This window comes from Hirundo rustica, chromosome 13 (genome assembly GCF_015227805.2).
Source record: "Hirundo rustica isolate bHirRus1 chromosome 13, bHirRus1.pri.v3, whole genome shotgun sequence".
NCBI classification, from domain to species: Eukaryota; Metazoa; Chordata; class Aves; order Passeriformes; family Hirundinidae; genus Hirundo; species Hirundo rustica.
The window spans coordinates 17,229,924-17,244,220 of NC_053462.1; the positions used below are offsets into that span (position 1 = coordinate 17,229,924).

The 14,297-nt window shown below is 42.4% G+C and overlaps 1 protein-coding gene across 2 annotated transcripts in view; it reads right to left on the reverse strand.

The window, feature by feature from the left end:
• The window catches only part of CERS3 (ceramide synthase 3), a 43,109-nt gene that overhangs the window by 22,625 nt on the left and 6,187 nt on the right, over positions 1-14,297 (reverse strand). Inside the window, exons 1-3 of one of the 2 annotated variants that reach the window (XM_040077432.2) lie at positions 6,146-6,354; positions 4,552-4,669; positions 2,601-2,719 (exon numbers count right to left, since the gene is read on the reverse strand). In XM_040077432.2, coding sequence (XP_039933366.1) covers positions 2,601-2,719; positions 4,552-4,669; positions 6,146-6,354 — 446 coding nt within the window. Of the gene's footprint in view, positions 1-2,600; positions 2,720-4,551; positions 4,670-6,145; positions 6,355-14,297 lie in introns of those variants that run through there. The other variant, XM_040077433.2, reaches the window with a different exon arrangement.

Below are 14,297 nucleotides of genomic sequence, written 5' to 3' on the forward strand. Positions count from 1 at the left end.
CAAAGAAATGTCAGCACAGGGACAAGCAGATGGCCCCAGGCTGGGGAGAACTTGTTCTGGAACAAGAGGTATCCCAGAGGGGAGAGCAAGCAGCTCCCAGAAAACCTAAGCCCACTGAAAAGGAGAAAGTGCCACAAGAGCGCTGCGCCAATGGATTGAGAGAGGCATAAAATGAGATTTTGGTCTTTGGCAAGAGTTAATGAAGTGCCAAATGAGAGAAGAGGAGGAGAACTTGTTTGGTAAAAGCAGCCCCTCCTTTCTGAGCCCCACATCCCCTGGAGGTTATATTCCAGGAGAAAGAATGAGATGTTCAAAGAATAAGAGAGTGGTTTTATGAGAAAAACAACAGACAAAAGATGAGGATGTGGAATGTTGGAGGTGAGACAAAATAATGTCTCACACCTGAAAAAAGTCAGGAAAATAATTATAAAATTGCCACTTGATACACATGTGACAAACAACTGGTTTTTTTCTTCTCAACTTTAAACTACCTCTCCTCAGATGATTTGAAAATAACACTACACAACAAGCACTGCATGGACAGGAAAACACAGAGGTACATGGTGGAAATTCAGAGAGCAAATGGAAGGGGAGAGTGGAACCCACAAGTAATACCTGGCTCAGAGTTAACCAAGAGATGCTGGAAAACACAAAACTGTGGCTTGGGACAGACTTTATACAGGGGCTGCTTCTGCCTCATGTCTCCCATTCCAAACAAGGGGTGTGAGTGGTCCAGTGGATATGGCAGAACTGATTCTGTGTGGATTGTAAAGTCCAGGTGATTTTCTGGATTGGATTCAAGGCACAGGGCACCTACAAGACTGTGCCATTAGTCCCCAGCCCTACAAACATATATTGAATACATTTGGCAACAAACAGCATTTCAGATGAACCCATTCCATGTGCAAGGCTGCCAGAGCACTGCCTCATTGTGCATTTAGCCAAGCTTCTTTATGAATTTGGTGAATAAACCTGAAGTAAAACTCATCCAAATTCACCAAATTTTACCCAAGTGCCTTTTAAACTCTGAGCCTGGCCACCAGAGAGAGCACTGAACAACAGCTATGCAAAAAGGATTTTCTGGTTTAACTTCAGAAATCTTTTTTCTTGACCTGAATGTAACAAAAAAAGAACTTAGTAGGGGAAGTTAAGGGCTGGTAAATTTTACAAGGCAGTGAAGGCTTCATGCAAAGGGCTTTCCAAACCCCAGTGTTGCTTCACTGGGAGCACTAATAACATAAGTATGGCTTAGATCTCATCAGATTTTCCTTGTGATTCAGAAAAATGATCCTTGAGATTGCAAGCTTTCAAAAAATTTCATAATGTTCATAACACTGACTACTAGAGTGGAATAACTCTGTTCCTCATTTTTTTTTTTCCCTAGAGAATTATATTCAATTAAATTCAGGGACAAAGAGCAGAGCAAGGCTCACAGAATTGCACAAGAGAAACCTGTTTGCTTCTTTCTCACTCAAGCTGCCAAGCCAGTTGGAATTTCAGTCTTTAGCTGTGTGTTACTAGAGACAGGGATGCATGGCAGAGCAAGAGTAGGAAATCTTATTGTCACTTGTGAAACCAAATTAACTGATCCCCAAAACAACAGCAGACATAAACCATGTCAGGAGAGTTTACTCAGCACAAACTTCAAAGAGACACACCTCTGTCTATCATCTGGATTTATGTCTGACAGAGGACACCACTAAATCATCATCACATTGATTAACACTGAAAAAAATCTTGATAAAGTACTCAACTTTGAGCTCTCTGCTGTACTTTTAACCCTCATTCCTTAAGCTGATCTACACCACCAGAGGTTCAATATTATAATCAGGTGAATTTTTGCCAATGTAATTATGCTAATGAAAAGCCAAATACACAGAGCATTTGAAAGTGCTTTATGCTGGTACAATAAGTGTCAGTACCCAAAAGGGATGAGCTGTGCCCGTTTCAGAATTTACAATTTGCATGAGATTTTAAATGACACTTAAAAGTGTTTAGGTATGAGGAAGTTCTAACACATAAGTGAAAAATCATATGCAGGTTTTGAAACTTCTTACATATTCATTACTATCACTCAAAGCTGCTCACTGGCCCACTCTCAGCAGTGAGGTTGAGTTCCTGTTTCACACAGTATCCCATGACCAAGCTGTGGTACCTGTCCTTTAGTCTGGATGCCACAATTCCTGCTCTTGAACTGACTTTGGTGCACATGACAGCATCCCAAAATGACAGCATGGGTACAAACATAAACCAGGGTAAGCATTGTTGTTTCCCCTGTGATTACTGGTAGACAGGAAAATATTTTCCTATTCTCTGCATGTATTCATCTTACACTTTGTACCAGGAGCCTACAAATCCATTATTCCACAAAGAAGCAAACTGTAAAGTATTTTAAGGTGATCTTTCTTCTCCAGGAGAAACAGTTACCCTGAACGTTTAACCATCATTTGGAGAAATGCTACTAAATCCTTTCAACTTGTTTGTGCATTCAGAAACCACACCTCATCAGGCAGACCCAGCCTCCTGGAAAGGGGGGACCTCAATCACTTTTTTTCTAAAAGAGTAAAGCAATGATAACCAAAAGCATTGTCTTTCCTTACAAAGCTTCCTGGAATTTCTGGAGCACTGTTGGGATCTCAAGGTTTCGCCGTCTCCTGAACCATTTCTCCACCAAGTGAACGGTGCAGTTGCACTTTTTGGCAAGGCCTTTGATCTCTGACTGCAAGAAATGGAACAGTGTTAGCAGCAGATGCACTCCAACATCACTTTCATTTATTTTGTAGTTCACAGAGCAGCTTCACACTGCTGTAAGGTCTTCATTTAAAAATATTAGCAATATTAAATACGCATGGGGGGTATTCTTGAGTAATGCTCACAGAAATCCTGGATTTTTATTTATATAAATAAAGCAGGCATAAAATAGTTGCTCCTGAGAGAGACAGAGATGCAACTTTTACTGTTAGATGCGAGCTGAGGCTGGAGAGGGAAGTGCCATGTATGAGCACATGTGGACATGGCACCTAATATCTTATCTAATCATAAATATTAATAATTTATTCACACGTGAGTCTCACAGATGAAAAGTGGCATGGAATTAAAGTGACCTGAGCTCTGCTCTCAAAGCCAAAGCAAGTCAATGTGTGCTCCTGAGCCAGGTCCAGCCTGCCCCCCTCCAGCACCAGAACGAAACTGGGGCAGGAGCAGGGCCCAGAGCTGCCCGTGGCCATTGGGGGGCCACAGCCCGGGGTCTCTGCATCCTCTGTGCTCCCAAGGTGGCCAGGCCAGCTGTGCCTGTGGGCTTCCTCCCTCTCCTCCACCCCCAAGTGCTGCAGCTGCGGGATGACCTCCCAGGGCTGCCTCAGGAGCAAGGAGAGTGTTTGGCTCATCCCTGAGGAAGTTCCTTCCTCCCAAGGGCAGGATGCAAATAAAGGTGAGGCCAGTCCAGGGAGCCTCCTACCCTCGGGGAAACCTCTGGAATGTGAGAAAAAGCACCTGAGCTGCCAAGGAGGGCAGGAGTGCAAACAGCTGCTGTGTCCAGCCCTCCCTGCTGGCTCTGAGCTCTCCCCTTGCCACACAGGAATAGCGACTATTTCCATACAACAGAGCCCACGTGTCCTCAGCTGCCAGCCAGGCTATCCCAGGCACACTGGACCCCAGGCTGGACACCTAAAGGAGGCAGCCTGAGTCCTTCCCATGCTCTCAGGAATCTAAAGATGCTGTGCTTCCTTCCAGAAATCAAATATCCAACTGTACTCAAGCAGAAGGAAGGAATGAAACTGAGACGGGGAGACATGAGCTCGTGTGTGAACACCCATACATCTATTCCTGATGTTATCAGGAAAAAGACACAATAAAAGAACGGCAGAGTTAGGGATAGAATGCCAAGTTCCACTATCAATAATTATCAAAAGCCCTCATTACTAGAAAGCACATATTTCTTTTCAAAACCAGTGTAGGCAAACTGCAACTATCTGAGAATTGTAGTCAGGTAAGTGAACTTCCTTAGGGTGCACTCACAGCAAAGTACCTGCCTCCCATCAAAAATCAAGTTGCCTCATTTTTGGAGGTGGCAAGCATTGGCTAGTCTTTTTTTTTTCCTTGTTCAATTTTAACAACAAACAGCACTGTAATAGAAAGATTGCTTTTCTTTCTCACATTAGTATGCAGCAACATAATGGATCAAAATATTTCCATGCCAGCATTCTGATATTATAGCCTGCAGTAAATGTGACCCTGCTTTCCAACAACAGACATCAGCTGAAGTTTTCTCCAGGCAGAATGAGTTAAAGATGGAACACTAATCTTCACTGGAAATATTGTTAACAGTCTAACCTAGAAGGGTATGCCAGAAAATTAAACATCTTAAACGTATTTTCTGTTTCGGATGCCATACACCCTTGTCAGCAGAACAGCAACAAAAACCCAAATAAATTAAGTCATCTGTCAATCAGCTGGAACTCATCCCATGATGTCATTGCTGAGAGCTGATTGAAACAGTAAGAGTGGGATTTTCCAAAAGCAAAATGAGTTTGGAAGAATGAGAATCCTTACTTGGGACGGATGTCTTGAGCACTCCCGGAAATAACTCTCTAACACAGGATTAGGCTGTGGCTTCACACGTCTTACATTCTTTATACCCAAGGCTTTTGCTAGAGGTATAGCAACATATCTGAAAAGACACATCAGGAAAGGAAAAGCTTTAGAAATACAAACCAGTTACAAGACCTTGGCTGTTCTAATGCCAGAATATGAAGAAGACAAATCTGATAAATTTAACCTGCCAAAGAATGTGCCAGGGCACTGGGAAAAAGGGATCTCCCTCTATCCAATCCCAAGAGGGAACAACAGCTTATCAGCAGTTATACAACAAATCCCAAGGACTCCAGTTTGTGGCCATGAAATGCTACAAAACTCAAGGAAACATCCTGACTTTTGTGCCCATCAGGGGGTGTTGAAATTGAGTGAAGGGAGACCAAAAGCTCTCCCCACGAGAGCGCAGGGATTGTTACTGGGCAACTTCCTCCCTGCGGCAAAGTCACTGGGCACCTTCTTCACTGGGCCACCCCCACCCACGCTGGATCCAGCCTGTGGCACACAGCCATGCCCTGAGACTGATGGATTCTCTCTCCCTTCCCTTTTCCAACCAAAGCCCTGCCCTCCTGCTTGGGCGGGGTGTCCAGAAGAGCCCCCTCCTCCCTTCTGCTGCCCTCAGCCATCGATTCCTCATTACTCAGAGCAGTGGTCAGCTTTGCTCAGGCTCACTGCAGCCAGATGTGTGGGCTGATCACCCTCAGCAGTCCTTCCCAACACCACTCAGGCAAACACTTGCTTGGGAGACACTGGGAATGGTTATGAACATATGATCCAAATTACTTTTGATTTCCAGCATGAGTGATCTTATCTGCTTCTGGTTTAAGTCTGTCCAACTTACGACATTCCAAATTTCCTCATTATGTCCTGAAATAATTATAAAAACCTACTCATCGCATTTTGTAGAGGAAAAGGAAAAGAAAGCACAGCAAAAAAAGGTACAAATAAATAAGTCAAAACACTGGAAATCTTAACAGGATTGTAGGGTCAACCTCTGCCTGTCCCCTAAGATTCCAGCTGCAGAAACAATCCATTTTCTGGTGCCAAAGCAAGGGGGAAGAAAAGGAACCAGCTTTACTAGATCTGCATAAAATGTTCACATGAAACTTTGAAATCTCTCCAGTCTGCTTAGCTTGGCCACAGAGAGACACCTGGGATCTATGAGCCTCACACGAATGTTCTGGTGCAGTTCCAAATGAGAGGTTTGGTTGAGAGGACAAATCTCTTTATCCTTCCATTGAAGGAGAAAAAGGAAACCCAAATGGTTTGAATGAATTGTATCTCTAGTGAAAGGAGATAATCAGAGGTATCCAAACGTTCTAGAAAAACTGGAGAAAAATATTTTCCTTCTGGATTGAAGATTAGGCCACAGCTGAATGTACCTAATAATGAAAATATTTCCCAATTTTTCACCTACTACGTTATCTGTACGAGATCTTTCTAGTAAACCCCCAAATAATCTTCCTTTATAAAACATGACATCGATCTACAGATGTCTCATTTTCGGCATTCATGAGGATTAACGTTAGCATCAAGTTGCATTTCTGTTTCTTACCTTTCACTGAAGAATCGGATGACCAGCAATACAAAAGCATATGGGATCGTGGCATACAGCTGATGTGGTTTGGGAAAGACGAGTCCATCACGGTCTACAAAATCTGCCCACGTGCAGTTGATGGGCATCCAGATATTCTCCCACCAGAACCAGCTGTTGAGTGTCTTTAGTATGTATGCCATGCTGAGTAAATAAAGAGAGAATTTCATTTATTCCTCATGTATTAAAGAGAAAATGCCTGAAAAAAATCCATATTGAGCCTTGTTATGTAAAGCCAGTAAAGTCAGTGCTCTCAGGGGGAAAAAAAAAATCCTACAGGAAATTAAAACCCTCTTGGTTTAGAGCAAGGAGGTGGGATTATAACCCAGCAGAAGATAAAATAATAAAGCCAAATTTTGACCTGATATAAAGCAATACAGGGCCTTTGAACTCTGCACAGGGAAGTACCTGCTGCCTCCTTTCAGTCACTCACATTGCACTGCTTAGGACCTGGTCAAATCTCCTGCAACACTAATTATCTATCATATTAATACTAATGAGAACAGATCTTCCTGAGGCTACCTTTATAAATTAAATATAAGTGGGAGGAAGAGTAGAAAAGAGATGAGAAAGTCCAGGGAGTGCCTCAATTCCATAGTAATGAGGACATTTCACTGATGAATTACTGCTGTTTAATATGCTAATGGATATATACCCTGAATTTGCAAACACCTGTGCAGAAGAACAAGTGGGGAAAAAATATAGTGCATAGCAAGCTTATTCTGGGAATTGTGGGAAATAATTATTTAACTGCGACCAAAACCTAGATCAGGAACAAATGTCTAAAATCAGTTCTGGAAGGGGGAAAAAAAAAAAAAAAAAATCACTTTGACTAAAGTATTTCATTCTTGTAAAAGCCTCCTTTTTAACTTTTGTGGTCTACATTATATATTTAGAAATTGCTGTTCTCTCTCATTTATTTGTAAGGACTTTACAGCACAAACATGTTATATATCCTATAAAAATATCCTAACATTGAAGAAACATAGAAGTTACTATAATATTTTCCATAAGGCTGAAACACACAGTTTTCCCATGATTTCTAGGAATAGTAAATTTGAATTACTTTTTTCCATGCTAAAATTTTCTGTAAACCAGGAAAACGATGGGGAAATAACTGATTTCATTGAAACATGGCTTTGATGAGGAAACAGTTGAGCTGGGAAGACTATTTCAACCAAATCTTTATCTCATCAGAACATCTCCCAGCGATATCTCTGTACAGGATCACGAGATTAAGATCAAACCATGCCAAGGTCAGGCAACACTTCAGGCCTTGTCCTGTTCTTCCATATCTGAGCAAGGAACACAGGATTTTAGTTGTGCCTGCAGCTGGCTCAGGACACCATGCCTAGAGCATCCCACCGGCATTCCAGACCCGGACACAGCTTTAATTAACACTGGAGCCCACGTTAATTAACAGCCAAAACACCCATTGCTGGTCCACACTGGGCTGTTTCCACTAAGCTTGGAGCAGGTTTGTGAAGCAGTGACCTGTACCCATCAGACAGAGCTGGTTAACAGCACTGCAGATCCATTTATTGGCCAAGCACAGTAGTCAGAATTGAACTATTAATAACCCAGCCATTTAATCTTTTTAAATGCAGGAAGGGGACAGTAAAAACCTCCTGAATGAATCGTGTGTGTACAAGCAAAGGCAAAAATAAAGGAGGGAGAATTCACAATTGTTCCCGCACTGAGACTTTATATGCCAAGTTTCAGCCTAGAGCAATGTTTTACTGCTGAATTATAAACTCCTGGAAGTGAGGATTTATGCTGGGGCTGCTCACAGACCCTAAACAGCAGCTTGCAGGCGCCACCCTAATGAAGCAGGGCTTTGAAACATGACATTTTGGGTCAGGCAGAAAGGCTTGCAGACAATAGAAGACCAGGGGAGAGCCTTGTTACGCAGTTCTGCTTCCTAATATATCTATATTTTTTAACTAGACTGTGCACTGCAAGCTATCACAAACTGTAATAAAACCAGGCCAGTCTGTTACAGCACAGTGGAAGGAACACTCACAGCTGCCTTGTGGTGAGATGGGCTGGGACTGAACAGACACCCAAAACATTTCAAGCTTAGAAAAGCCCAGTAGTGCCTATTTTCTCATTGGATTCCTGGGATCTCACTAATTGATGGGTTTTTTCCTCACATGGATGCTTCACCATATGATTACACCTCTTAAACTAGTTAATAGAGCACTATTAGACTAAGCTCATAAGCACATGCTTAATCTTAAAATATAAGGGAACTCTGAGCTTTGAGGTCTGATCCAGAGTTCACATATTTCAGGGGAAATCTTTCCTCACAAGCACTAAACAGATTCATCAAAAGGTGGGCTCTCTGAAACTCTTCCTTCTGTAATTCCTGAATTTGTACAGGACTGGCCTGGCCCACGGGTTTAGACCATCCCTGATGGACACTGCCCAAGTGATTCTGACCAAACCAATGATGAGATTCCAAATCTGTCTGCAGCCTATTCTTAAGTTTCACTACCCTTAAACTGGATGTTTTCACTGCAGCAAATCAGGCCATTCCCTGGGAAATACTGAAGATTTCCATCTTCATAACAGTGAAATAGTTGGGCTGCTTTCCTGCCTCCCTTCAGCTCTCATCACGAGGCTCCAGGAGCACCTGGGAGGTGAAGAATTCCTTACAAGCACTGGCCCAAGCAGGAGCAAGGGGGCAGCCGTGGCCACCAGTCCCAGAGCTGGGACCAGGCTGAAGGCACTGGATTTCAGAAGTGGATGGTTTTTTACTTGCACCGTCACAAGTTGTTTTCCTCCCCTGCAAACGCTGCTTTCAGTGAAAGGTCAAGCTTGGCCTAATTTGGGAGCTCTAACAAAAATCTTTAAACCCTACCCAGCCTAAACCTCCTATTGCTGAGTGCTGAGCTCAGAGGTGCTCCTCACAGCCTGTGGCAGCACCAAGCAAGGAGTGAGAAATCCAACAGCGAGTGACTCATTCTGCCCAGCCTAGGGTGAAAAACCTCTGCCTCTTCCCAGATCCCCATCCAGCACTGCCAGGAGCATTTGCATTGAAAAAAAAACTGGAATCATTGCTCTGAAAGGGGCGAAAAGTCAGTCAAAAATAAAGATTTTTTAAAAACTGAAGTTCCTCTGTATCTCGGGAATTAAAGACTTTCAGTAAAGAAATCAAATCGCCTCTTTGCTACGGAAGGATCACCTCGGTAGCTTAATCTAGTTTTAATGGGCTAGTGCAAAACTGGAAAATCAGGAATGATTACTTCAGGAACTGCATCCTTTATAATTAAAGGAAAGCCCACACAGCTGGGAAGTACCAATGTGAAGTTTCTTTCAAAGCGCTGTTTCTTGGATCCTGGATATATTCAATAGAAAAAGCCCTCATATTTTTAATGTTATTAAGCAAAGGGGAAAAAAAAAGGGGGGGCAAATTTGGGTTTGACAAAAGATATGTGGCTGCATTTTGCAAAACAAATTCAGGAGCTGCTTTGAAGTGGAATTTCTGGCTGCTGCAGTCTGAGGAATTAATAAAAAAAAAACCTGAGCCAAAGCTTTGATTGTATTCTCCGCACAAAAGCTCTCGCTTGCAAAAACTGCATTTCCAAAGCCAGGACTAAGAGAAGGCAATATCCAGGTTTGCAGGATGTATTTGGGAGGATTTCCTATCCTTATTTACTGAATAAATTACAAAACCCAATGGATTAACAACACAAACATGCAAGAGAATGTAACCTATATTCCCCTAAGCATCCCCTTAGCCTCCTCAGCGAGGCTCCAGAGGTGTAACAGGGAAAGACTGAAATCAGCAAAAAGCAGGAGGAACATAATTCTCCAACTCCCCTCATAATTTGGCAGAACTGGTAAAGCTGGTGCAGTGACTGTTGGGAAAAATCAAGCCTCAGATATCAAACCAGATAACAAAGCTGTTCCAGGCTGTTCACCCTCAACATGAAATAGAAGTGGTTTAAAAGAGAAACTAAAGATCAGATCCACCATATCACAGGCTTTGGTTTTGCTTAAGACTCAGCAATATTGCCAGGAGTTATCACACACCTTCCAGCTGCCAATTTTGTGTTCTGCTACAAACAGAACTTCTTTTTTTTTTGACATTGTGTGAAGAATCCCAACTGCTTCTACCACCGTGAAACAGCTGGACAGAGCTGGGTCCTGCACTCTGAACTGTGGTTTGCGGAGGAAAGGACTGAAGGAAGGATGCTGGATTGATGCTGCCACCTCTCTGCATCCTGTCTTATCTTGTCTGTGCAAGTGGGAAAACACGATCCCAGTTGAATTCTCCACAACCTGAGGCAGGGCTGACTGTCACCTCTGCCAGCCCACACACAGCAGCAGCACGGAATAAAGGAGCTGCTGCACTCAGCGTTTCTTACAACGAATCCCCGAAATACTGAATTCAAACAGCCAAATTAAGATTGCTGTGAGACCTTTAACTTCACATTTACTCCCTGGCTTGTACAAATCTCAACTGTAAACACTAAGTGCCTCGTTACAGGGCAATTACAGCATTTTACTTCTTTTACTGTTCTTTCACATTACCTTGTAACTTGGGTACCATATTGAGCAAGCAAAAATAGCACTTTGAATAAATCTCAATTAAGGTGGCAAGTGAGTTTTTATTTTTCCCCCTGTTCTCTGAGACAGGAAAAAAAAAAACCAAACCATAAAAAAGGGAACTAGACTTCTTTGAAATAATTCATTTTCTGGGTGAAAGTCACCATGGTCTCCCTCTACTTAAAGGTAAGTCATTTTTGAGCCGCTAAAATGGTTTTAGGTGATGGCAGGCTGCTGAAGAAAGTGAAATACAGTTCTCTCACTGTACAGTTACAGTGAAAACTATGTCCACTTTTAAGCTTTAAAAATCCATAACATGAACAGAGTGGAATAAAGAGTTATGAAATAACTCAAGTAACTGCAATAATCTTGAGATAAAAAAAGTAGTAGGCAAAAACCTAACCCTATCCAAGCTGGAGGTTTAATTCACAAAAAGTTTGAACAAACCTAAAGGAACAAAATTTGTTGCTTTGTGAACATAGTAATGCCTATCAAAATGTAAAGAAAAACCTTTTAAGTTATGAGAATTTTCCTCCTTTTTTTTTTACCATTGGGGAAAGATGCAAAAAGAATTATTTTTTTGCAGCTTACTAAAACTTTGTGTGAAATACAAACTTAAGAGTCTAACTTCAAATGCTAAGCTGCATAATGGAGATGTTACCAGAGTTGTGTCACTTTTTTCAGGTGAGAGTTAAGGGCAGAGAAGAATTGAGCAGCACAGGGTACACAGAGGCCAGGACAAGCAGAGGGAGCACAGGACATGTGGAGGCAGCAGAACAGCGAGAACCAGAGAGGAGACCTGAGGGTGGAGAGGCTTTTGGCTTTTCCACCTTCAGTGAATGACTCAAGGTTTTAAATTAGCCCTTGGAAGGCAGGAAAGGGACAGGTTTGGTGCATTTGCAACTCTGGAGAACTCTGCAGCTCCCTGAAACAGAATCTTCAGCCATGGTGTGAACCAGGGGCTCACACTTGGCCGTCTATTGATGATCTCCACAACACCAAGAGCAGAGAACCAAGTCTGCTGTGCATCCCCGTTCCCAGCTCCCTCCTGTGCAGTTCAGCCTGCCCAGACATTCCCCACCCACAAAGAAAACTGGAGGAGGAGCCAGAACGGAACTGGTCTTTCATTATTTCAGCCACTCTGACATCCTTTTCATGTCCTAACAAATGCAAGGGAAATTCTCAGCTAAAGCACAGCCTCCTCATCACTGGTAGCAACCAGCTGAAGAGCTGAGCTGGGAAGGTAGTGAAAAATAGAGATACATTGCAACAACATCGCTGGGGCTCTTCCATCTGAATGTTGTGGTGTTATTATGAAATAATCCTTTCCGGCATCTTGTTTAGGTGTATTAATTACAGCACAAGCTTCTTCAGAGCTTCAAAAGTCTTATAAAAAACCCACCAAACTTCTGTTAAACTGAAATTCTTAAAGGACTTCTTTTTTTCCTTAGCATTTTACATTAAAAAAATTAGAAGTGGCTTTTCCAAGCTATTCAAATTTAAGGAGGTTTTTTTTTTTTTTTTTCTCTTATATAATCATGTCTATATCATTAGTTAACATTTATTCCTGTTAAGAAAATTTCCTCCCTTCCAGTTCAGAAAGAAGTGCTCTTACAAGCACTTAACAGGATAATGGCACAAGAAGTAGCAAGGCAAAGCTATTACTGTAACCTGTATTGTCTTTTTTCCTTTTTCCTTTAATAGAAAGCAGCTCTCATAGGCTGGAATACTTAGTGGCAAAATAGAAAATCTCATTAATGTCATTCCATTCTTTATCTGAAGACTACTCGTAAGAGTTACTCTCCTCTTCCCTTATGGAACAGTGTTAGAGACCAGCACATGCTGACAATTCAGAGCACAGGCTGATGGAGGAGTGGAAGAAAAATCCAACAAAACATTACCAGGGCAGGAAAAAAGGCAGAAAAAGGAACTCTTACCTTTCTGATGTTGCAGTCAAAGAGACCAGAAGCACATTAGCAGGGAAGAGGCATCACACTCACTACTCTGACCGAGGTAAACACGCCCTATCTCCAGAACCCTTTCAAATTCTTCTGAGACCCACCCAGCAAAGCTGCACTTCAAGATTTCTGACTGAAGGCAATCCTGATGTCATCCACATCACTCCGTGAAACTCGGCAGCAGCAATGCCAGCGCCTTCCCTGCTGGTTTCAACACAGCAAATGAAGAAATGTTTGAAGTCACGTGGGTTTTGTTGCACGATGAGAATTTGTCTCACCGTATATTGCTACACACACACACAGAGGAGGATGCTGAGCCTGCTGAGGGTGCAGAAAAGGGAGCACCAAAAACATCACTTCACTCTGACAGGTTTTAGATGAACTGTGGGGGTTTGAAAGAAGTTAGAGAAAGGTCTCTGCTCCTATTGACCACTCTCAGCAGTACTTCCAGCCTCAATCCACTGAATGTTTTACAAGTGTTCCAGTTCCTCAGAAGATCTAAAATGGAATTTTTGAAATTCCTAAAGCAGAAGAGAGCACACACTGAGCGTGTGTTTGGTTAGAGATACCATAGAAACATGTCATTTTTATTTAACCTATCTGATTGTTTAATTTCTTTTCTAATTCCATGACTGAGGAATCAAGCTGAAAGTCATTCCTCAGCAGCTCTCTCCAGTTTCAAGTAACAGCCTTCAGAAGTGTTGGCATTACTTTGCATTCTGGTGGACACATTAATGTTGTTGCAAATGGAGAAGAGAACCTCACAGAGGAGCCAGGAGCAGAGAACCTTTTATTAGCCTTTTCTTCCTGCTTGCAGTCAGCAAACAGAAACCCAGGAAATGGGACCAGACTTGTCAGAGCTGAGCCAAAGCTCCATCTCAGCCAGCACTCTGCCAGAAGGAAGCCAGGAGCAGATGGCTATGGAAGAGCACAAGAATGGAAGAAACACAAAATAGTAACTGGTAAGGTCCCCAGCCATCAGTGCTTTGGGGCTCCAAGACTCCTTAAACCACAGAAGGCGTCTATGGAAATAACAGTGGAGAAGTTCCCTCCTGCAGCCCTTCCTTCCCACAATGCCTTTTGAGCATATTGAAACTTCATCTGAATCTATAAGCCTGCCATGAAAGAAGATGTGACTCAGGCAATATTTGAAACCTCTTCATTTATTTCCCCTCATGAGAAAAGCATGGGTTTCCTCATGGAGCATTTCTTTCATTTTAGGTATTCTATCTTGCAGCTATTGCGAAAGTCTTTGGTCCTTCCATAAAACCGGGAGCAGTATTCAATCACCTGATGCACCAGAGAACATGAAAGGGTATTTCAGAAAAGATTATGGCTTGGCTGCTGCTTTAAATGATCTCCAAACTTTCCCACATCTGAACCAGCCACTGCTGAGAACCAAGCACAAGATTTAGGAACCCTCTGCCAATTAGGAAAGCCTAGAGCAAGCTGATTCATACATCACTTGGCCAATACTGGGCCAGGAATGGAAGAGGTAATTGGCAGCAACATCTTTCTTATGCCTAAAACCACAATTTCTTCACTGTTAGGGCAAATGGCAAAAAAATAAGTTTGTTTGACTGGAGCAAATATGGGACTGC